This window comes from Hibiscus syriacus, unplaced genomic scaffold, assembly GCF_006381635.1.
Source record: "Hibiscus syriacus cultivar Baekdansim isolate YM2019G1 unplaced genomic scaffold, ASM638163v2 tig00113124_pilon, whole genome shotgun sequence".
NCBI lineage: Eukaryota > Viridiplantae > Streptophyta > Magnoliopsida > Malvales > Malvaceae > Hibiscus > Hibiscus syriacus.
Genome location: NW_024063444.1, coordinates 812,491 through 838,400, shown reverse-complemented (window position 1 = coordinate 838,400; position 25,910 = coordinate 812,491). Strand labels below are relative to the sequence as shown.

Below are 25,910 nucleotides of genomic sequence, written 5' to 3'. Positions count from 1 at the left end.
TAACTTTCGTTTTTTTTGCCTGAAAAAACAGGCTTTCAGCCTTCTCCAGCTCACACAACTCATCAAACAAAGTCTTCTATTGAACAACATCAATAGGAAAATTCCCATACATATTCATCATTTGTTGCTTTTCCAACTATTTTTCTTCAATTTCACCCGAATAGAAATGTCTTCATAGTGAGTTTTATTCAAAGCTTTCAAACTCCCTTTCAATCTTTTTAAGGAACAAACAATGCAAAGGATCACTGCAGTGGATAGGCTCCTTGCAAGACTCATCAACAACACTGAGGAAATCGGGGTGGCTAACCCAAAATTAAAAGATTTAAATGACTTAGGCTTAGAAACTGGATTTTCCCTACTAAGCCAAGCAATACCAACACGATGATCAGAAAAACTCAGGGCCTGAAACTCAACATATGAGAATCAAAGAATCGCGGCCCAAGAAGAATTGATGAGATGAAGTCACATTCTCAATTACTCAAACTTAAGACTTTGGTTAAATTAGAATAGTTGCATGTTAATTACTCCAAACATTTTGGTAAAATTAGATCAATTTCGATACTGTGTGTCGCATACCCACCGATCCAAAAACATTTTAACGTCCGAATAAATTCCATCTCTTTCCCATAGGAGATCCCTGATATACGACATTTCTAGATATCATATTACATTAGAAAATGCACCATTAGAAAATAAAAATTAAATTCGATCCACCTCTCAAAATAATTACTTTATGCAAAGTAAAATCTAATAAAGATCCAATCTACAGTAAAAAATGAAGTATCATGAAATAAGCGAGGCAACATTTGCCCATTGTTGGTGTTGATGTACAAAGTTGGGGAAAGCAATCAAAAGGGCATCATAGTCATTCGCTGTAAATCAGTGTTTAGTATAATATTCATTTTTTTAAAAAATTACTCTACCCCTTAAATTAAAAATATATTTTATTAGAAATAAAATACCATTTGCCATCCATTTATGAACTAGATGAAAATAAGAAACTAGTTTAGTGCAATTGATGCCCTAATCAAATATCCAAACATTACTATTGATGAAATCTAATTCTCATTGGAGAGCATACATAAGTTTTTAACGTATTTAATTGCCAAAGGCATCTAAAATTGATTCAATTTATTTCATTATATATGTTAAACATGAAACAAATTATATAATGATGACAATTTAATAAAATATAGTTTTAGATGATATTGTATTCCGTCAACCAAATACTAAAACCCTACATTACAACCAAATGAACCAAATAAGATAATGTAACATATTCAATAGTGAGCTAAATAATCTTCCAAATCTTATTATAAGATGTAATCTTGTATTCCATAAATCAAACGTACCCTTTATAAATGTTTGTTTTCCTCAAAAGAGATGGCCAACATAGGTTTATGTTGAATGATTCCTTTAGGGCTATAGCAGATAAGAGAGCCTAGCATTAGCCATTGTGCATAAGGTCATACAATAGGCATCATTTCATGCAAACAAAATTATTAACGGTAAAAAAATTCTAATAACGCTAAAGAAGTGTGGATATGGTTCAAACAACATTCTACAGAAGTGTTTAAACAATTGGTCGAGTCTTATTTTTAGGTACAACATTCAATCTTAGCTCACTCAAAAATCTTTTAATCTAAGTTGTCATAAACACATGGTCAGGGTTCTACCTTTAACAAGTCGGGAAGAATTTGTGTGAGAATTGTATGTTAGTTGCATAAACAAAAAAGGGTGACTAAAATCCACAGGTTAGAGTTGCTATTTACTGCCACAGTTGGGCAATCAACAAAAAATATTTCAACTGCACTCTCCTGAAAGCAGTATAGATAGATGATCACCTGAGTTTTTGATTACTTCCATTCATTGGTATCTCGATCTCAGGTAGCCAGTATTCGTCTACTTTTGCACAATTTTCCGGAAAGTTGCGTTAGTCCACCACAGTTGTTGACAAAATTTTCTTTCCCAATAATGTCTTCTTTCAGTCTGCACTCGTAAAACAAGCCGTTGAACATGTCCTTGCTACCAGACCCTTGCATTTGATTCTACAACGTTAAAACAAGATTAGAATGAAAACTTCTGGATAAAAAAAAGAAACAAGTGATTGTGCTGCTGAAATCAAGACAGCTAGAAGACCAATGTTAGCACTGAACTTGATAAATTTTGCCCCCCTAAGGGACACCGACATTCCAATAAATTTGAAATGATAAAGAAGCAATTAGCATAGTCCCGGTGTAAGGAGGAAATGCACAAATCAAGAATGGTCCAAATCTTTTTACTTATCCGCACACAAAAAAGTGATAAATGTTAAAAAGAATAGAATAGAAGCAAATAGATACAACTGATTTACAAATCAATAACATGCAATTGAAACCAAATGATTTGTCTGTATACACACATATGCAACACAGCTTAACTTAGCAACATCCAGAATAAAGTGCTCACATAGCATGGTTGTGAATCTAATAACCAGGAATAAATATCAAAATACTAATGACAAAGAAGAGATAATAAAAGGTAACCTTAAAGCTATTTGCCGCATTTCCTCCAAAATCAGAAGATTTTCCAGCAGAATCTACAAGAAAATCAAGACAGTAATAAATACTGAAGGATACAGTTTTTTCTCAGTAATAAGGAAAGCACCATTGGTACCTCTCATCCCTATATCAGTAATAGAGTTACTAAGGAGTTTCTGTAACATTGTCGTCCCCTGAAAGGCCAAGAAAGGATAGCCCAAGAATTGCAGCCTTTCAGAAAATGGCATTTCCAAGAAACCAAAGGACTTTTCCCATGTTTCTCTAAGCTGAGGTATTGCAGGCAAAACTAATCTCTCAACGCCAATTTGAACGAGCAGCTGCAAATGAACATGCGCACAATTAAAAAGAGAGAAACTTTTTGCATGGTAACAAGAGCACAACCAAAGAAATTACCTTCTCCAACTCCTGGAAGAGAAGTCGACACATACCCTGCCGACGATATTGGAAAGGTGTAGCAACTAGAGGCATCTCGGCAACCTTTAGTCCATATATCCTGAAAATCAAATATAAAAGGAAAAGACGCTTATGGTAACCAAATTCCAAAACCCTCAAAAATAAAAGGAAAACTAAAGGCCTCTTTGCAACCCTTAGTCCTTTTATCCTGAAAATCAAATATAAAAGAAAATGAAATTTCTGGTAACTGAATTCGACAATCCTCAGAAGAAGGAAATAAGAAAGCTACCTCACTGTGGCTATTGATAAAATTTCACGACCGTTATGGAGAACCATGGCATAAAATCCACGAAAATCTACTCGCTTAAGTTTGGACCTTCACCAGGGAATATGAAAGAGAAGATAAAAATCAGTTGCTAGAAGTTAATCTTAGATCCAGCTTTTTAAAATGACTGAGTAATAAGATTACGCTTCTTAATTTTGCTTGTACATAGTTTTAAGGCATCTAATAATGAACAGAAAGTAACTCAAAAGGAGAATATCCAATCTCTTAAAGCAATTGTATTAACCTAACTCTAGAAGCATCAATCCTAATGAGAAGCATATTAAGTGAAGAAAACACTATACAGAACTCTTTTTATTTGAAAAGGAAAAAAGGCCCAGAGAAAAACACTGTGAACAGGTCAACAATGAATAGCCAACCAAAGTGGCAAGGTCTTCTAACCAGCAGACTGATCAGCCAGGAAACATCAACGTAAATTAAAAAAAATAACCAGTCGCATTTCAACTACTCATTATCCCTCCAAAGTCCATACATCAAGTCTGGGGAAAATCCCCATGGCTCATATCAGCTAAACTCTAGGCTCAGGTGATTGACAGACAAAGGTTGATGCAGAGATCCACGTCTGAGCATAGTGCCCATTTTTTGTGACCATCAATAAACTTTGGCATGAATAGCATGTAGAAAATATTGGTAAAGCTAAAATCTGATCTAGCAAATAGCAAGGCAACATGCAGAAAACTATGGTGATATAAAAAAAACAAATCATGACATCAGTATCATGATAACCAAAAGTCCCCAACGTTCCTACAATAAGAGAATGATTTCAAAAAATGAAGGGGGAACTGGCTGGATAAGAGAATGATATAAATTCTCACGTCATTCACCAATGATTTAACATTTTTTTAAATACAATAAGGTCTTCCAAGTATTAATTTATCTAACCATCTAAAAAATAATAATTAAAGAAAAAACTTACCTTGAATTGTAAACAACATCTCTGACCAAATCTCTCTTGGTATGAGGATCCTCAGCAGGTTCAAAACACTCATGGATAACTCCTAGTACATCAGACAGCTTAATCCATGTGTGAGATTTTGACATGTCAGGAAATTTATAAACATCTTTCAATGATCTCATCAGTGTCCAGCTTATTCCATCTACCGTAGTGGGATTTGAAATTCCCAAAAGTTGATGAAGTTGAGCACATAACTGAAGCATATATATGTTGCCATGTATCATAAACATGTCAGAATGTCACTCTCAATCCAATGTTCTCAAAAAGCAGACAAACAAATTCAACAAAGATTAAAACCGTTCAATTTTGGAATAAAGAGAACCAAAATTTTCAAACCCAATTGAATAAACCACCTACAGCATGAAAATGAGAAAGAGAAGGGTATAGGACACAGGAGGGTAAAATAACTCCCAAAACTATTAAATGAGGTCAGACACAACAAGGGAATTATACCTTATAACAAGCCTCACTACAAAAACTCCCAACTGGATGGTCTGTGGGAGACATACACTGAGCTTCATTTTGGCAAGCAACATGATCTACAATGAAAAAGAGATGATTTATTAAATACTTGGAGACAGAAATGACAAAATTCTCACGAACCAAACTCACATTGGCGGGTACATTGGAGACAAACTTTTGTAAAATGTTCACTACCATCCTTGCAATTTCTCAAGCCACACAGTCCACAACAGCAAGATGGACAAAACCACTTTTCATTAGGTACATCCTGAAATTAAAAGATCAGCAAATGTCCATCAAAATAAACCACCGGCCCTATTTAAAGCACAAAGTAAGGACGAATATTAAGGCATTTAGAAATCCACAGTAGCAGCCGCCAATCCCTTCAGGAACCAAGAGTCTTTAACTAAAAAATGAACAAATTAAGAAGCCAACAATGAAGAAAACTTTCAGGAACCAAGAGTCTTTCTGAAGAAGTGTGGGGGAAAAACCAGTGTGGAAGCATCGAATATATGCAACATGACACTACACCCTATAGCATCTTTTTGCTAAAAGAGTTTTGTGTCTTTTGGGGCTATTTTCCTTACGTTATTTTGGACTCCTATGAGTAGACTTAGATGTGATTTATACACTGAAAATTTAAATACTGAAAAATGAACTACAAATTTTATAAGCACTGTATATGTATTATCAATATTGTTTAGTATATAACTCAAGATTAAGCATTGAATATAATGATATTGTTTGAAAACTATAAAATCTCAAATTTTGAAAATTATTCATTTCACAATCTTAGTCTTAATACATAATATTGTTTTTACTGTTTTGAATAGTTTTGGATTTTTTTTTAAAAAAATAGCAATTTAAATATCTTATCTTCTGTAACAACAAAAAAAGAGACAGTTGAGTGTGTGTGTATATATATATACATTTAAAAAGAGACAATATCTTACTAAGTATAGTAAGCCCTTATGAAGTTCAATATCTTGCTAAGTATAGTAATCCCTTGTGACTCTGTTGGCATTAAACAATGCTTAAAAACCAAGGTTAATTAGTCAGTAAAATATCCTATTACCTCACACCAAAAAACACATAAACAAATGTCACTATATAAGCCCTAGATTAATTTTACCAAGTCTGTTAGTTCTTTTTCAGATTATTTTCCTAGCACGCAATGAGGTTTCTATCTGAAAGCTTTCTTTTTCTTCCACCAACTGAATCATCTACCTTACAACAATCTTCCTAGAATAACAGAAATCAATAGTCCACAACTGCAATAACGCTTTTCAGATCTAAAAGATTGTATTTTACATCAAAAACCAAAAAACAGTAGCATTAATTTAACTGTATTGCCATGCGAATTCAAGCATCCAAAAGAATAAAAAATGTATGTACTATTTATCAGTATAAACCGTAAACAAATTTTATAAGTGATAAAAATAAAAATATGAATAAGAACAAACCTCGAGGTCAATGCAGCTTAAATGATATGAGCATGGACAGTGATCACAATTTATAAGATCTCCTCCATAGTGACAGACACTACATATAGTATCACGCAGTCGAGAACCACAACGTTTCCGCTTCCTCTTGCGCCTCCGAGAACGAGACACCATGTCTTTAAACCTAACCTTTTTCCCACAATTATCAACTGGAAGACTCAAACAATGATGATCATCAACTAAATCATCCTCTATGTTTATGACATCTACGCCTTTCTCCTCTTTCCTAGGGTTGGCTTCAGCTTTTGAATCATCTTGCTTAGGTTTCTTTGAAAACCTTCTCATCACTGAACCATTTTTATAAACAAGGAAAGATGTGTTTTTATTCTCCTTCTTCAACCTCGATACATTTTTAACCTTTGAATTTGGTCGCTGATGGTTTTTTGAAACCCTTTTTCTCATTAATGAAGATCTTCTCTTCTTAGGAATAAGAGAGAAGAATGCCGGCCAGCTCCCCTGAATTTTGCTAGAGTCAGTAAAAATGACAGCATGATTACCAGCAATCTGCCCATGCTTAGTGGAAGTCTTGTAAACTGATTGATTGGCTTGAACATTAGAGACAGAAAAAGAAATGTCTTTACTTCCTCTTGAGCTGTCAACAGATAGTCTATTACTCTCATTTTCACCCGGTATAGGAGACTTTTGCTTGTCTATTTCACTATCAAGTTTACCAGATTCCATCATTTGCTTTTCTTCACATGATTTATCTGTCTGAAAACTTTTACTGGCAGATGTATTCATATTAGATTGCTCCTCATGTTTTGATTTCGACATTACAGATTGTTTCCTTCTTTTGTGCTTACTAAGAGGACCTTTTCTCTCTCCTTTTTGACATGATCTAGCATTCTTGAAATCAATGCAGCTTTCTGCTTGTGCAAAAGTGTCAGATAAATGGGAATTCTCCTTCCCAGGATCCTTAGATTTTTTACTTTTCTTTCGCACCATCCATGCCAAGATTTTGCGATTAGCAAGATTTCGCCGGCTTGACCCAACTGCAATCTCCTGAACAACTTCCATGAAGTACTTCCTCCAAACAGACCGAACGCCACAAGTCCACTCAGATATCATCTTTTCAAACCCATAATTTAAACGTAAGGAGGACCAAACTTTCTTTAAAGAACAAGCCAAGGGGACATCACCTTCAAGCTCCTTAGCTAATTCCACCAATATCCATGTACCTCGGTCTCTCCAAATGCCCAGAAACTCATCCCAATCATGAGCTACACGTAATTGACTCACACTAAACTTGCACTCATCATTCTCATCGGGAAAATACACAGACCGCTCAGATGCATTATCATCATTATCCAAAATAACCCCTTCCCACCATGCATCTTCAAAAAATGCATCAACACAAACCCCAAAACCCAAGTTTTTGTCAGAATGAGGTTGAGATGAGGGAGGAAGAGGTCGTATATGCCCTCGATAGGTTGATGGAACATGGCGACGGGTATGGAGACCTTCAATTGCCTCCATCACAGGGATGGACTCAATGAGCTTTGAATCACCTGATTCATATAAGAGTTCATCATATTCAATAGATCTGGATAAATGTGAAATACCAACCACCACCCCAGGGTGCCAAGATCCCCGTAACCCTTCCTCAAACTGGCGAACCTAAAAACAGTCCACAATGAAACTTGTATGAATACAGCAGGAAATCAAATAGATGCAACATTGTGACAAAAAGAATGCAACAATTATTTCAATACGTGAACTTTTACAGATAGCCTGTTGTTTAAAATAGGGGGAAGATTTCTTACATCAGGACCTTCTCCATGTCCTGCTTATATTGGGACCTTGGATACAACCTTCTCTTTCAAAGGAAAGTTTCAAAAGAAAAAAAATTAGCTTGAAAAGTGTGAAGAACTTGGAGAACCAAGCTAAAAAGAAGTTTGATTTTAAATTTAAGTTTTTGGAATTCACTTTATTCAAAGTAATTAAATACTTTCACCACGGCATTACTAAAAGAATTTAAAGAATTTTATAATTTTTATTTATAAAAGAGAAAGAAACTCTTATTTATGTTTACCAATTAGGCCCCAGTATCATACCCAGAAGGAAATTAATGCGAATACAACCTTATCTAACAAGAAAACTACAAATAATTTTGGAATTACTAATTTTTCCAGAGAAAATAAGCTCCCGCGTGGTTATTCAGAAAATGCGGGAAAATCAATTTAAATTCGAAACCTGAATTTGTAGTTAAAAAACATCTAATCTATTTCGCTAAGAAACAAAAAATTCCAAAAGAAACAACAGTTAGGTTTCCTGTTTGGCTTCCGGGGAAATGCAGGATGAATAGAAAGAAATTGCCAACCCAAAGGTGGATCAGAAAATTTTGGAAAACAATAAGATAAAACTAATCTCGACTTTGAACCAAATTCCTCTCGATTATGTTCAGTACGAAACCAAACAGAATAATAAGAGGTGCAAAGCGAGGGGGAAACAATAACAACAACAACAAATAAAGAAAATTCCGAAAAAAATACACTTGGAAAATTAAAAGGAAGTAGCATTACCTCGACTCTTTCATTCAGAAGAAGCTTCCGCTGGTTCATGAATTCAATTTGTTTCCTAGTTGTACAGAGTCTGGATCTTGCTTTAACGGGGAGAAAATTTTGGACTTTTTATTTTACCAATATCTTGAGCGGTAGGGTAATTGGATTCCGCATCTTGGAGGGAAATATTCTGCTGCTAACACTTCCATATTTTAATCTTCGGTTGGACTAGATAGATTTGTTTTTAAGTACGTTCGATGTGGATCGTTGGATCTAAGCCGTTGATCCCACGGTTTCATATCTTTGCCGCAAAATACGGTAATAATATGGTCTTTCAGTCTCTATCACATTTTCCTTTTTTCTACAATAATTAAATAAATAGGGATAAAATAAACTCGTGTATAGTTAGAAAGTCGTACATAATTAATTAATTGCGTATAAAATTATTTGTAATTATCAGAATTTGATTTGCATTGATTGATGCTTAAGTTTTTTAACCACTTTACCACGAAGAATGCTTAATTAAGGATAATAAAAAAAGAATTTATAAAATTTTAAAAAATTGAAATAGATTTATAATAAAAAATACATATAAAATAATTTAAAATATAAAATAATTTAAAATTTTCAAGATACTGTATCACTTGCCCCTCTCAATCTATTTGTGTGCGTGTGCGTAATTAGAATGAAAAATCCATGCATCCGTGCATATGTTGAAGGGCATTGCCCTTGGTCCCCTTGGTCAATACGTAACGTTTACTTCTTGTCCCTTATCAACATTGAACATTTAATTTAAGCCTTCATATCCTTTAGCTAAGTGAAAAAGTTGCATTTCCGACCCCTTTCAAAAACTACTTATTGAAACAACCCCATAAAATGAAATAAATGAACATTTAATTTTTGCACTTCCGAGGAAACAAACTCTTGAATTCCCCTAACCAAACCAAAAGAAGGATGGTTACCTCCGACACTATTAACAAAATTAATGGAGAATAAAGAATCAGTTTTAGCAATACCAAATAAAGTCCACGAAACAACCCCATAATTCAACAACATTAATTGATCAATGCTCCAAACTCCTCTACTATTACGAACAACTCCCCTTAAATAATTTTCTATCAGACTAGGTCCTTGAGTTCGAGTAGCTATATTTGTTGCGTTTGTAGGGTGTAAGTACATTATCAATTGATTAAGAATATTTTTAACGGATACTGCTTTATAAATTATAATCGTTCTAGACTAATAAAAAACAAATGACCACTGCTTAACAATAACACTGCAGATAACAGTCTCCTCTTCGTTAGATTCCAAGATGACCATTTGGATAGCTATATTTCTAGATGCATAACTATACTATTAATAATATTAAATTATATACAATTGATAAAAAAATATAAAAAAAAATAAATTACAAACTATAAATTAACTAAACATTTCTAAAAAAAATCAATGGAAATGCATTCATTTTCCATTAAGAACTAATAGAATGATGCTTATGAAAACTTTGACAAAATGCTTATAGGTTAAAGAGAAAAGTTATCCAAAATTAAAGGCCTAACATCATACAAGCTAAAGAGCTTACATAGATAACTAATCGCCATTACTTTCAGACGGTACTAACTGAAACAGAAAAAGAACACCTGGCCATATAAATGAGGCAATCGTCATCTGAAAGGAAAGTACCACTAAGCAAAGGCATACGCGATCGTCTCCACCACTTTGGGTCGCCACATTGATTTCTGGACACATAACAGCCCCTCCTTGTCCTTTGAGAAAGTTGTGAGCACTTCCCACTGCATAGACCTTAAAATACTCTCGAGCTCATTAATGGTCTCAAAGTTGTCTCGAACAATAAATATCCCTTCGGGCCTTAGTATTCGATCGACCTCGCCAACCACGGACACAATATTGCACCTACAAGTTCCAAAATCAAATCGAAACAACTTATTCTCTCATAGTTCAATCCTAACTCCGTTCATGTTAATCGAATCAGAAAAAGGAAGACGTTCATACAAACCTCTTTTTAAGCTTGGAGAATAGGTGGTCAGAGTGGAGAAGATCATAGGACCTCGGATAGGTGCTGAATGATTCACACCAATTATGATACATACCAAATAGACCTCTCTCGTATATTATAGGAAGGGTATCAGGAGAGCGAATTGGGACTACATTCATTACCCACAAATTCAGATCTTTGAGTGCCGCAGCAAATCTATGAGCATGTCAGAATCAAGGAAAAGAATATTCAACGTTAATTAAAAAAAAAAGGATAAACTAGTATTTAGTTTATCCAATTATTATCTTTTCAAAATCATACTTAACGTTACGTTTTGACCACCAGCCGTGAAAAAATAAACAGAACTGCTGACATGATAAATTTTATTTATTTCTTTAATGATGACGTAATATTACCTTATGATGACACATTAGCATCACCGTTAATTTTTTAAGGGCAGGTGACCAAAACAGAACTAAAACGTAACGTTAGATTTTATTTGAAAAAAAAATAGTTGGGTGACCAAAATAGAACCGCGAGAATATATGGATGACTAAATACACAATTTACCCTAAAAATAAAAAGTAAACCTTTATATTTACTTTCTTACCCTCCATAAACAGCTTTCATGTCCATGACATTTCTAATAGATAACCAGTTTATTCCCATATTCTTTCTGTATGATTGGACCACTCTTTTCCGGTGTTCATAGTCTAAAGCAAAATCCTCAGGTGCTGCTTTGCCATAAACTCCAACATGGGAACTCAACAACCAATAAGGTGATTTTTCCAATCTTGCCGGCCATTGCTCGGGCCACTTAGACCCACGTTTTGATGCATCTACAGGCACTTTGTGCATGCATGTTTTCAGTGACACGTTCCTATAAAATTTAAAAATTTAATTCAGTAGCTAACTCAAAGAATGCAAGTTAGCATCTTGTTAAGCCACTCGATGGATCTTGTCATTTTAACAAGAAGTGTTAGATTTGTTTTTAACCAGAGTTTTGGTTTTATAGCAGAGTTAATAAGAAACATTACCAGGCTGCATTTGGATCATCAGAGTTGGGACAGAGTGGAGGCTCTTGCTTTGACCTTCCATTATAGCAGTCGTTAGAATCAGGCTTCTTAAATATTGCTACAGTGTTGGAGGAAAAGTCAGAATTCGGTGGGGTGTTGAAAATCAAGAAAATTATAGCACATATTCAACAAAAGGGGCACCGAATTCGGTGCCCCAAATTTTTAATTAAAATGTAATAGGGTTAATTATATTTTAGCCACTACACACTTTAGGGTATTTACAAGATTAGCCCTTAAGCTTCAACTATAAATACCCTAGCTCATTTAGCTTCTAAATCATCCCAAAATCTTCCAGTTCTCTCTCAAGTGTGTTTTGTAAACACCTGTAATTTTTTCTCTTTAGTAAAAGATATGCAGCAGTCCGGAGACGTAAGCACAATTGACTGAACTCCGTTATCAATTTTTCGGGTATTATTTTTTCCGCTTTTATTTTGTATTCTCACTAATCTGGCTATAGGAAAATTACTTGTTACTCGTTTATTTCCCAACAACCGGTAATCAGAGCTTTTGGGTTGTGAATTTTGTCAAATTTTTGCGAGGTTACTATTCATTACTATTCACGTGAATAGTAAATTTCGTGAATAGTGAAATTTTGTCAGCAATACGAATTTGTCGACGGATGTGTTATAATACACGGTGGTTCGCACAAATTGTCAGAAACGATCCGAATAAGCCAGATTCGAGTGGGAGCGATGGCTGTAGACGAAGGGAATGTGAAAATTGAAAAGTTTGATGGTGCGGACTTTGGTTTTTGGAAGATACAGATCGAAGATTTTCTGTACCAGAAAAATCTATATCAACCCCTCTTAGGAAAGCAACCAGAGGTCATGAAGAATGAAGACTGGGCTCTTCTCGACCGACAAGCCCTCGGAGTTATCCGACTGACGTTGTCCCGAAATGTTGCTTTCAACATAGCAAAGGAAAAGACCACGGCGGGTCTTATGGCGGCTCTCTCCAGTATGTATGAGAAGCTATCGGCCTCAAACAAAGTTCATTTGATGAGGCGATTATTCAATTTGCGGATGACGGAAGGGGCATCAGTGGCTCAACACCTGAATGAACTCAACACAATCACAACCCAGTTGAGTTCCGTGGAAATTGAATTCGATGATGAAGTTCGAGCTTTAATTCTCTTATCATCTCTACCAGACAGTTTGAATGCTACTGTTACAGCAGTTAGCAGCTCGTCGAGAAATAGTAAATTGAAATTCGACGATGTTCGGGATCTGGTACTGAGCGAAGAAATTCGACGGAGAGAATCGGGTGAAGCATCAACCTCCTCAGCCTTGCACACGGAGTCCAGAGGGAGAACTTCAGAAAGAAATTCAAATTGTGGCAGATCGAAATCCAGATGGGGAAAATCAATAACGGGAAAGAAAGATTTTACATGTTATAATTGTGGCAAGAAGGGTCACTTTAAAAGGGATTGTCGAGCACTGAAGAAAGATACCGGCACACAGGAATCTGCAAACATGACAGAGGAGACAGGTGATGCCATGATTCTAAGCGTCAACAGTCTGATTGAATCCTGGATTTTGGATTCAGGGGTATCTTTCCACTCCACCCCATGCCGAGAAATCATGGAAAACTATGTCAGTGGTGATTTTGGAAAGGTTCATCTAGCCGATGATGAAACCTTGAAGATCGTCGGAAAAGGAGACATCCGATTAAAGTTGCCAAACCAGACCACCTGGACGCTGAAATGAGTGAGACATATTCCTAGCCTCAAAAGAAATTTGATTTCTGTAGGACAGCTTGATGGTGAATGATTTAGCACAACCTTTTCAGGCTGTGAATGGAAGATTACTAAAGGAGCACTCGTCATTGCTCGTGGTAAGAAAACTGGTACTCTCTATATAACCTCAAATTTAGAGAATATCATTGCAGTAGCATATGCTGATGGAAAATCAAACCTATGGCACCAAATGCTTGGCCATATGAGCGAGAAAGGGATGAAGACACTTTTGTCAAAAGAAAAGTTGCCGAACCTAAAGAATGTAGATGTCGGACTATGCGTGGATTGCATCTTTGGTAAACAAAAGAAATTCAGCTTTGCAAAGATTGATAAGACACCCAAGGCTGAAAAGTTAGAGTTGGTTCGTACTGATGTATGGGGACCATCTCCAGTTCCATCTCTTGCAGGCTCACTATATTATGTCAACTTCATCGATGATTCTACAAGGAAGGTGTGAGTTTATTTTCTGAAGAAGAAATCAGAAGTCTTTGATGCCTTCAGAAAATGGAAGGCCATGGTGGAAAATGAGACTGGTCTGAAAGTCAAGCGGTTGAAGTTTGACAATGGAGGAGAGTACAGAAATAGGAGATTCAGAGACTTCTGCGCAAACAATGGGATCAAGATGGAGACAACAATTCCCATGACACCGCAGCAGAATGGCGTAGCAGAGCGCATGAACAGAACTCTGAATGAACGTGCCAGAAGCATAAGGATACATGCTGGATTGCCCAAATTTCTATGGGCTGAAGCTATCAACACTGCAGCTTACCTGATCAACCGTGGGCCCTCAGTTCCTTTGGATGGCAGAATACCAGAGGAAGTTTGGAGCAAGAAAGAAATAAACTTTTCACACTTAAGAGTGTTTGGTTGTATTTCTTATGTACACATAGACTCTGCTGAAAGAAGTAAACTTGATGCTAAGTCCAACAAATGTGCCTTTGTTGGTTACGGCGGTGATGAGTTCGGTTACCGGTTTTGGGACTATGAAAATCAGAAGATCATCAGAAGCAGAGATGTCATTTTCAATGAGAATGTGATGTATAAAGACATGTCAACTGTAGAATCAAGCATCTCCAATACCAAAGATGAAACAAAGGAATTTGCTGAGTTTGAGGGGATTTTTGGAAATGATGTTCAGATCAGTCCTGAAGCAGTTCAAGAAGAACCAGGCACACCGGAACTAAGACGCTCCTCCAGAATTCCTAAACCAACCCAACGGTATTCTCCTTCTTTGCACTACTTGTTGCTGACTGACAATGGTGAACCAGAGTGCTATGATGAAGCAATGCAAGTGGAGGATTCAGTCAAGTGAGAGTCTTCCATGAAAGATGAGATGAACTTGCTTATGTCAAATCAGACGTGGGAATTAGCTGAATTACCACCAGGCAAGAAAGCGCTTCACAACAAGTGGATTTACAGGATCAAAGAAGAGCACGATAGGAGCAAACGTTACAAAGCGAGATTGGTTGTCAAAGGTTTTCAGCAAAAAGAAGGTATTGACTACAATGAAATTTTCTTTCCAGTCGTGAAACTGTCTACTATCAGACTGGTGTTGAAAATTGTAGCTGCAGAGAATTTACATCTTGAGCAGTTAGATGTAAAGACAGCTTTCCTTCATGGTGATTTAGAGGAAGAAATCTATATGAGGCAGTCAAGAAAAACCTGGTATGCAGGTTGAAGAAGAGCTTGTATGGTTTAAAACAAGCTCCTAGACAATGGTACAAGAAGTTCGATAGCTTCATGAGTAGTAGTGGATTTACCAGATGCCAAGCAGATCATTGTTGCTACATCAAGAGGTTCGACAATAGCTTCATTATTTTATTGTTGTACGTTGATGACATGCTTGTTGCAGGCTCAGACATGCAAGAGATTATAAACTTGAAGCAAAAATTGTCGAAGCAGTTTGCAATGAAAGATCTGGGTGCAGCAAAGCAGATTCTTGGGATGAAGATCAAGATAGACACAAAGTCGGGGACTTTGATGTTATCACAGGCTGAGCACATCAACAAAGTACTCTCCAGGTTCAACATGCAAGATGCTAAACCAGTAAGTACACCTTAGGTGTTTATTTTAGACTCTCCAAAGAACAGTCACCAAAGACGGAGGAAGAACGTGCACACATGGTGAAGGTGCCGTATGCCTCAGCAATTGGAATTTTGATGTATGTCATGGTTTGTACCAGACCAGATATTGCTCATACAGTGAGAGCTGTTAGCAGGTACATGAATAATCCGAGCAAAGTACAATGGGAAACTATCAAATGGATCCTCAAATATCTGCAGGGTACTACAAACAAAGCACTTTGTTTCAAAGGTGGAGATACGATACTGACAGGCTATGTAGATGCTGACTTAGCCGGAAATGTTGACATCAGAAGGAGCACTATAGGGTATTTCTATGCTCTAGGAGGTACAGCAGTGAGTTGGGTTTCTCAACTATAGAAGATAGTTGCTCTCTCCACCATTGAAGCAGAATATGTCGTTGTTACGGAAGCCAGAAAGGAGATGGTTTGGCTCCAAAGTTTCTTGGAAGAGTTAGGCAAGAAACAAGAAAACAATGTCTTGTATTATGATAGTCAAAGTGCTATCCATCTAGCGAAGAATCCGTCTTTTCATTCCAAGATGAAGCACATACAATTACGGTATCATTTTATCCGGTCTCTTCTAGAAGATGTGATTTTGAAACTTGAAAAGATTAGTGGAGTTCAAAATCCGGCAGACATGTTAACAAAGACGGTGACCACAGACAAACTGAAGTTGTGTTCAACTTCAGTTGGCATGCTAGAATAACAAGACCAGAAATACTGTTGCATTGATCGAGGTGTGAAGACAGATTAAAATCATTCTTCAAGTGGGAGATTGTTGGAGGAAAAGTCAGAATTCGGTGGGGGTGTTGAAAATTAATAAAATTATAGCACATATTCAACAAAAGGGGCACCGAATTCGGTGCCCTAAATTTTTAATTAAAATATAATAGGGTTAATTACATTTTAGCCACTGCACACTTTAGGGTATTTACAAGATTAGCCCTTAAGCTTCAACTATAAATACCCTAGCTCATTTAGCTTCTAAATCATCCCAAAATCTTCTAGTTCTCTCTCAAGTGTGTTTTGTAAACACCTGTAATTGTTTCTCTTTAGTAAAAGATCTGCAGCAGTCCGAAGACGTAAGCACAATTGGCTGAACTCCGTTATCAATTTTTCGGGTATTATTTTTTTCGTTTTTATTTTGTATTCTCACTAATCTGGCTATAGGGAAATTACTTGTTACTCGTTTATTTCCCAACATACAGCTACCCTATTTATTCGATGCTTCCTAGTTTTATTCACAAGCTTCCAGCACGTAGCTTCTGTTAGTTCAACCATTGCTGCGGAAAATCCACACAAGTTGCTGCAGGTGTTAGACACAATAAATTTCTCACACAATACACATAGATGGCACGATAGGATCATGTACCTTTCCAGATTTCATCATCTTCATGACCTTTCTGATAAACAGGAGTTGCGGACCACACAAAGAAACCACCAGGTCGAAGCAAACGGTTGAGCTCCAAGAGGAGTTTACCGCCTGCATGTTGTTAAGACCAATGAATATTCAAGCATGGACAATTTATAAAAGGCAATTCTAGCAACTGATTACTGAGTCTAATACGAATCATAGTTAAAATTTTATCAAATAAGGTTGTTTGATACCTTCTATGTGCCATGGCACTCTACATCGTGCACAATGAACAATATCAAATACTCTGCAATGGTAGGGAAGTTTCTTAGTTCCCATCACAGAAGACACATCAGGAATTCCCCTTTCAAGTGCAAATTGCACTTGAGCTTCATGTTCATCTTTAGGTGCAAATGACATAACAAGCACATTTCTGTCAAAAAGAAAACCTCCAAAGCTGGCAACCCCACACCCAACATCCAGTACCACACGAGAGCGTTTTCTCCAGGCTATATCGGGTGCAGACTACAGAATAATAATCAAACATTAAGCACAAGTTGAAAGAACAAATTGCAGGAGAGGAAAAGACTGACCCCTGCATTAAACTCATACTGCTTACTGCCATCATTTTTCAAATGCAACATGGAATGCCATGGTTCTTTATAAATCATATCAAATATTTGTAAATAGATTTGTGCAATAAAACGACTAGAGCTGTAAATGAGCAAAACCTACAAAAATGGAACTTTTCGTTACCATTCATGAAACTTAAACAAACACGTTGATAAACATAAAATAAAAATGTCTGCAAACAACTCAAAACTTGTTCAAGAAGTAGATACTACAAGAAGGGGATGAGAAACAGTAATGAACGATATGATAAAATACTGAAGTTTGAAGACAATAGAATCGTTTTGAGCACTCACCTCTTCAATGAAGTCAATATAGAGAAGAGCACCATGCTTAAACTGAGTTCCACCACCGAGAAATGTGAGGTACTCTCTAGTTACTTTAACCCAGTTCTGATGACCCTTAATTTATGCCAACTGAGTATGTGGAACATCACGATACCATATCTGCAGTAACAAGAACTCGTTCGTTAATTCATCTCTTCAAGCACGGAATTAAAGCGAAAAAGTGAACCAGCAAATGTGAAGTAAAAGTACATTCTCTCTGCTTTTTGGCCACCCAATTGGGCATCTATATCCTTCAGAAAGAGGACCAAGACAGGTAGGTGGTTCTTCAGGGCAATGCCTTTCTCGATGTTCATAATGTTTGTTGGTACGAAGATGCTTGATTGCTTCCCAATTGTCAAGACATGGGATATAATCAGGCCCAGCAGTAGAATTGCAAAGCTTCCAAATGTATTCCTTGGATGCTAACTGAGTCTTCTTTTCATTTTTTGAAACTGCCGCCTGAGTAGAGAATGATCCATTCCGAGTACTGGTTTCACTCAAAAGTATAGACTGAGCACCAGAGGAGGAAACTTTATTTAAACTCTGATTTTCCACTACATGATCATTTTTTGCCTCGTCAGAGCTTTTATCTAACTCCTTTTTATAATTTTGATCAACCTTACCCTCTATCTGACCAACCACCTTAGTTCCATTCATTCCAGAGTAATTTTCATCTGGTTTCTTTTCACCGCCACCAGAATCAGATTTATCGGCATTCTTCTCATTGTTGCCCTCTTCTGAATTAGACATTTGTCATCAGGCTTCACTCCAGAATCCCCTAATCCACCCAAATTCTTACCACTATTGTTGTTTGATAGTCCACCTTCAGAATCCTTTTTGTTAGACTCATTTTTGTCATTTTGATCAACATTAGTTTCAGATGATTTTTTATCTGGTTTCTTTTCACCACTACCAGAATCAGACTTCTTGTCATTCTCATTGGAGACAGCTTTCTCATTGCTTTCCCCCGGATCAGAACTTTTGTCATTGGGATTGGGATTCTCTTTAGAACCCTATGATCTACCCAAATTCTCATCATTGTTGTTTCTCTATCCACCTTCAGTATCTAACTGCTTCTTATCCTTCTTAGACTCATCCAAGTTACTCTCTTCACTGGTATTTTTTTCTTTCGTATTTAGGTTTTCAGTACCATCACCTTTATCCAGACTCTCATTCAAGTCCCCTTTCCTGGTTTCCTTGAATAAATTATCACCACTGACGTTTGTCTGTCCTCCTTCAGAATTCAATTGCTTTTTATCCTTTTTAGACTCGTCCGACTCGCTTTCTCCAGTTTCTGGTGTGTTTAAGTTGCCAGTACCACCATCTTTAGCCCCGCTAGCATCCTTAGGAAAATTCTCACCACTCTTGTTATTGTTTGTCTGTCCACCTTCAGAATCCAATTGTTTCTTATCCTTCTTAGACTCATTTGACTTACTCTCTTCAGTTTCTGGTGTGTTTAAGTTGCTAGTGCCACCATCTTTAGCCTCACTAGCATCATTGGGAAAATTCTCACCACTCTTGTTGTTGTTGATTGTCTGTCCACCTTCAGAATCCAATTGCTTCTTATCCTTCTTAGACTCATCCAACTTACTATCTTCAGTTTCTGGTGTGTTTAAGTTGCCAGTGCCTCCATCTTTAGCCCCACTAGCATCCTTGGGTAAATTCTCCCCACTATTGTTGTTTGTCCGTCCAACTTCAGAATCCAATTGCTTCTTATCATTCTCAGACTCATACAACTTACTCTCTTCAGTATTCCTCTTGTTTTCTTGTGTATTTAAGTTGTCAGTGCCCTTGTCATCATCTTTAGCCAGACTCAAAATCAAGTCTCCTTTCCTGGCATCCTCAGGTACATCCCCGAGGTTATCTTCGAATTGAAGGCCGTTGCTTGTGTCATTGCTGTTATCGATTACTGTTAGATTTGTCTAGAAATTAAGTTGACAAGTTGGAAATTTCATCTTGGTTTGTGGCCAACTTATTGGAAATTTCATCTTGGTTGGTGGCTAAACTTTGAACATGTGAATTTTATATTTGGTGGCTAACTTGTACACATTGGAAAATTCTTTGGTAGGTGGCCAAACTTTGAACATATTGTTCTTGAAACTCAACTATAAATAGGCCTAAGTATTTCCATTAGAAATCATCCCAAAAACAAGTTCTCTCTTCCTCTTGTATTCTTCATTCTCCCACTTTGGGAATTTCAAAGAATTCCATTTGTTGTAATATAGGCGATATAGTGAAGTTCTCTTGATATCGAATATTGTTTGTTAGAATTAAAATGCCAAAATACGGATCAGTTGAGACATCAAGCTCTTCATCTGGACCGGTGAGGAGGGTGATGTCAAATGCAAATTTCTCGGTGGAGTTGTTCGATGGATCCTGTCATTTTGGCTTGTGGCAAGGCGAGGTGTTAGACGCTTTATTCCAACAAGGTCTAGACATCGCCATTGAGGAAGAAAAGCTCGAATATATGGAGGAGAAAGAATGGGGAACAATCAATCATTTGGCGTGCAGCACGATTCGATCTTGTCTTTCCAGGGAGCAGAAGTATGGCTACATGAACAAGACTTCTGCAAGTAAGATGTGGAAAGCTTTGGAGGAAAAATTCCTGAAGAAAAGCTCTCAGAATCGTCTCCACATGAAGAAAAGATTGTTCATATTTGATTATCAACCAGGCACCAGTATGAATGAACACATCACTGATTCAATGAGCTAGTGGAAGACTTATTGGGCATGGATGAAACCTTCAAAGATAAAGATTTGGCTTTGATGTTGTTGTCATCTCTTCCAGATGAATTTGAGCACCTTGAGACAACGTTACTTCATGGTAAGGATAATGTTACCCTTAAAGATGTAACTGCTACTTTGTATAGTTATGAACTCAGGAAGAAAACCAAGAAGGAGAGCAAGTACGAAGCAGCAGAGGCCATGGTGGCAAGAGGTCGCTCGAAAAGTCAAAATCCAAAGTGGAGAGGGAGATCAAAGTCGAAGTCCAGACTGGGAAAAGATGAATGTGCCTTTTGTCATGAGAAAGGCCATTGGAAGAAAGATTGTTCGAAGCTGAAGAAGAAAGAAAAAGCTGCTCCAGATGCATGTGTTGCAGAGCATGATGCACATGACTCTACATATCATTGGTTGCTTCATCAACAACATTCCATTCCGATGAGTGGATATTAGATTCGGGTTGCACCTATCATATGTCCCCTAATCGGGAGTGGTTCTCCGATTTAGTGGAACTAAATGCAGGAGTTGTTTATATGGGCAATGACAATGCCTGTAAAACTGTTGGGATAGGTTCAATTTGATTGAAGAATCAAGATGGATCAACCAGAGTTCTGATGGATGTCCGATACGTGCCCAGTTTGAAGAAAAATCTCATCTCGTTGGGAGCCTTAGAATCCAAAGGCTCAGTAGTCACTATGAGAGATGGAGTTTTAAAAGTCACCTATGGCGCACTTGTGATGATGAAGGGCATCAGGAAAGATAATTTGTATTACTACCAAGGTAGTACAATTATTGGAGCAGTTGCAGTAGCTTCCGGATGTGATGATTTGGACGCAACCCAGTTGTGGCATATGCGGTTGGGACATGCTGGAGAGAAATCCTTGCAAATTCTGGCAAAGAAAGGATTGTTGAAAGGTGCAAAGGCTTGCAAATTGAACTTTTGCGAGCATTGTGTTCTGGGAAAGCAGAAGAGAGTGAAGTTTGGCACCACTATACATAATACAAAAGGTATTGTAGATTATATTCACTCAGATGTATAGGGTCCTTCAAAGACATCGTCTTTAGGAGGAAACCATTATTTTGTAACTTTTGTAGATGACTTTTCCAGAAGAGTTTGGGTGTATCCAATGAAGTCTAAAGATGAAGTGCTTCAAATTTTCCTGAAATGGAAAAATATGATCGAGAACCAGACTGGTAGAAAGATCAAACGTCTTAGGACGGACAATGGAGGGGAATATAAAAGTGACCCATTCTTTGACGTTTGCCATGAGTATGGTATTGTTCGACACTTCACTATTAGACATACACCACAACAGAATGGGGTGGCAGAGCGTATGAATCGAACACTATTGGAGAAAGTTCGATGTATGTTGTCTAATGCTGGGTTAGGCAAGGCATTTTGGGCTGAGGCTGTGACATATGCTGGCCATCTCATTAATCGTCTGCCGTCATCAGCGATAGGAGGAAAAACACCATTGGAGGTATGGTCTGGAAAACCTGCTACTGATTATGATTCCTTACATGTATTTGGATCCACTGCTTATTATCATGTGAAGGAATCCAAGCTTGATCCGAGAGCAAAGAAGGCTCTCTTTATGGGAATCACCCATGGAGTGAAGGGATTCCGCCTTTGGTGTTTATACACCAAGAAGATAATTTGTACAAGAGATGTTACCTTTGATGAATCTGCCATAGTAAAGAAGGTAACAAGTGAAGCTATCCAAACAAGTAGTACTCCGCAGCAGGTGGAGCATACTCCAAAACAGGTGGAGTTTCAGCAGATGATGATCCCAGAAGTTGATGTAGCTGATTCTTCAACTCCAATAGAAGAATCAGAAGATGAAGAGGTTCAAACCCAAGAACCATTGGAGACATCAGAAACACTTGCAGTTACAAGGCCAAGGAGAGAAATTCGTAGACCTACTCGATTTGTTGATATGGTGGCCTATGCTCTTCCAGTTGTTGATGATGATATCCCTATCACTTACCAAGAAGCAATACAAAGCTTGGAAAGTGATAAATGGAAAAGTACCATGGATGAAGAAATGCAATCTCTCCAAAAGAACGACACTAGGAAATTGGCACAATTACCGAAAGGTAAAAGGGCCATTGGATGCAAGTGGGTATTTGTAAAGAAAGATGGATCTCATAACAAGAAAGATGTTCACTACAAGGCACGGTTGGTAGCTAAAGGCTACGCTCAAAAGGAGGGAATCGACTACAATGAAGTATTTTCCCCTGTTGTGAAGCATTCCTCCATTAGAATATTGTTGGCCTTGGTAGCACAGTTGAATTTGGAGCTAGCTCAACTTGATGTAAAGACGGCTTTCTTGCACGGTGATTTAGAAGAGGAGATCTATATGACACAACCAGAAGGATACAAAGATGGTGGTTGTGAGAAATGGGTTTGTAAGCTGAACAAATCACTATATGGATTGAAGCAATCTCAGAGGCAGTGGTACAAGCGATTTGATAGCTTTATGAGGAGGCAAAAGTATACTAGAAGCAAATATGATCATTGTGTGTATTTGCAAAAGCTCAAAGATGGATCTTTCATTTATCTTCTCTTGTACGTTGACGATATATTGATCGCTTCGAAGAGTAAAAGGAGATAGACAAATTAAAGGCTCAGTTGAATCAAGAGTTTGAGATGAAAGATCTAGGTGAGGCAAAGAAGATTCTTGGTATGGAGATAAGCAGAGATAGACAGAGAGGGAAGCTTTGTTTAACACAGAAGCAGTATCTGAGAAAGGTATTACAATGTTTTGGCATGAATGAAAACACCAAACATGTAAGTATCCCATTGGCTTCTCATTTGAAACTTAGTTCTCAATTATCTCCTAAAACTAACGAAGAACGAGTGTATATGGCAAAAGTTCCATATGCTAATGCAGTTGGGAGCTTGATGTATGCAATGGTGTGTACGCGTCCTGACATTTCACAAGCAGTTGGAGTTGTGAGCAGGTACATGCATGATCCTGGAGAAGGACATTGGCAAGCTGTAAAATGGATTCTACGGTATCTCCAAAAAACCGTGGATGTTGGTTTAGTTTTTGAACAGGATGAAGCACTTGGTCAGTGTATGGTTGGATATGTTGATTCCGATTATGCTGGTGATTTGGATAAGCGTCGATCAACTACTGGGTATTTGTTTACTCTTGCTAAAGCCCCAGTAAGTTGGAAGTCTACATTGCAATCTACGGTGGCCTTGTCTACTACAGAGGCAGAATACATGGCAGTTTCAGAGGCTGTAAAGGAAGCAATTTGGCTTAACGGGTTGATGGAAGACTTGGGAGTTGTTCAAAGTCACATTAGTCTCTATTGTGACAGTCAGAGCGCTATTCACTTAGCGAAAAATTAAGTCTACCATTCAAGGACTAAGCATATCGACGTGAGGTATCACTTTGTGCGGGAGATCTTTGAAGAAGGAAAGATTCTACTTCAGAAAATTACGACATTAGAAAATCCTGCAGATATGATGACCAAGGTGGTAACAGTAATCAAGTTCAATCATTGTTTGAACTTGATTAACATCCTGAAAGTATGAACACCTTCGGGTGTGTGGCGCTTGTGAGCGCAATTAGAGGCACTATAAATTTGGGGAGTTGAAGAAGTTGAGTAGGCTTGGTAATTGCAAGCCAAGGTGGAGATTTGTTAGATTTGTCTAGAAATTAAGTTGACAAGTTGGAAATTTCATCTTGGTTGGTGGCCAACTTATTGGAAATTTCATCTTGGTTGGTGGCCAAACTTTGAACATGTGAATTTCATATTTGGTGGCTAACTTGTACACATTGGAAAATTCTTTGGTAGGTGGCCAAACTTTGAACATATTGTTCTTGAAACTCAACTATAAATAGGCCTAAGTATTTCCATTAGAAATCATCCCAAAAACAAGTTCTCTCTTCCTCTTGTATTCTTCATTCTCCCACTTTGGGAATTCCAAAGAATTCCATTTGTTGTATTATTGGCGATATAGTGAAGTTATCATCCGGTGTGGTGCCCGAGGAGTAGACGATATTCTCGTCGAACCTCGTAAATTTGGTGTGTTCTCTCCATTATTGTTTTTATTCGGTTCTTTTCCATTGTGTTTCAATATTCAATAGTTTGACAGGTTTATCTGCTATGCAACCTTTGATGGTTTAATCTTGACATTTTAGGTCAATTTTAAAATTACGTTCGTGTGATAAATAACCCGTTTTCCCCAACAATTACCAGTGTAACCTGGTCATCGATACTGTTTTTCTTTTCACAAGCCACATTGTCCATGTTTTGATCGGGGACAACTTAGGACGAACTCATCATCCAAAGTCCAACTAAACATAATCCCACGAAAACCACTATGGTAACAGTGGAACCATAACTCGAAGATGATGACCTCCTATTACTGGTAATACTATTATCTACTCTACCATATTTTCCTAATGCCATGATCACTATTTCCTTCTTTTACTAATCAAATCTTCAAAATTTCACACCTGAAACTGAAAATTAATTAAAAGGGAAAAAACTAAATCAGAACTAGACTTAAATACCTATAAGCTATTGCATATAGAACGAGATCCAAAATTGATTTCGAAAATTTAAAAAAAGGCTGTAAAAATTATGCATTATTATTCTTTTATTACTATTATCCTCATGCACCTATTTACTATTAATTTAATTTATAAAAATATAAAATTTTAAAATGATTCAAAAATTAATTAAAAATTTTAAGGTAAATTATTTAAAATAAAATATTAATTACATTATTTTTTATAATATTTTTTAACAATTTTTTAAATAATTTTTAAAGGTAAATTATAAATTTTATTTTATTTAAAAATTTGTTAAAAATATTATAAAAATAATGTAATTAATATTTTATTTTAAATAATTTACCTTTAAATTTTTAATTAATTTATAATTATACGTTGAGTCTTTAGAATTTTAAATTTTTATAAATTAAATTAATAGTGTTCAGCAGTGTTTATCGTTAATGAGACTTAAAGGTTCTTATCGAACGTGAAAGACTCATCCTTATTTAATAGACTAATTATACAATTGTTTTTGCACTTTATAACGAGTTAAAATATTGTTATGTGCTATTAATTAATATTAGGATAATAGTATTGTTTATTCATAAAATATTTATAATAATATATATACTTTTAAAAGGTTTAAATATGAATTGAACAACCTTAGTGATAAAGGGATTATTGTTATTGGGGTTACGGGATTGAGTACTACTTTTGTAGGGATGTATATGTTGGGACCGTCGGTGTACCCCATGGCGCATCGGAAACAAACTCGACGA

The 25,910-nt window shown here is 36.7% G+C and overlaps 1 protein-coding gene and 1 pseudogene across 3 annotated transcripts; both read right to left on the bottom strand.

Moving 5' to 3' along the window:
* Positions 1-1,313: 1,313 nt before the first annotated feature.
* On the bottom strand, positions 1,314-8,811 carry LOC120185528. 3 transcript variants are annotated; one of them, XM_039189717.1, is made up of 11 exons: positions 8,718-8,811; positions 6,157-7,812; positions 4,844-4,961; positions 4,685-4,770; positions 4,193-4,425; positions 3,223-3,309; positions 2,934-3,141; positions 2,656-2,857; positions 2,526-2,578; positions 1,845-2,048; positions 1,314-1,422 (listed from the first exon to the last, which is right to left on the bottom strand). In XM_039189717.1, exons 1-10 carry the CDS (start codon positions 8,754-8,756, stop codon positions 1,884-1,886), a joined length of 2,847 nt encoding a protein of 948 aa, XP_039045648.1. In that variant the 5' UTR covers positions 8,757-8,811; the 3' UTR covers positions 1,314-1,422; positions 1,845-1,883. The 3 variants fall into 3 exon arrangements, with proteins under 3 accessions (XP_039045648.1, XP_039045647.1, XP_039045649.1); XM_039189716.1 differs by lacking the exon at positions 1,314-1,422 and having other exon boundaries at positions 1,605-2,048; XM_039189718.1 differs by lacking the exon at positions 1,314-1,422 and having other exon boundaries at positions 1,606-2,048; positions 2,934-3,033.
* Positions 8,812-10,374: 1,563 nt separating this feature from the next.
* On the bottom strand, positions 10,375-25,045 carry LOC120185529 (annotated as a pseudogene).
* Positions 25,046-25,910: the final 865 nt, after the last annotated feature.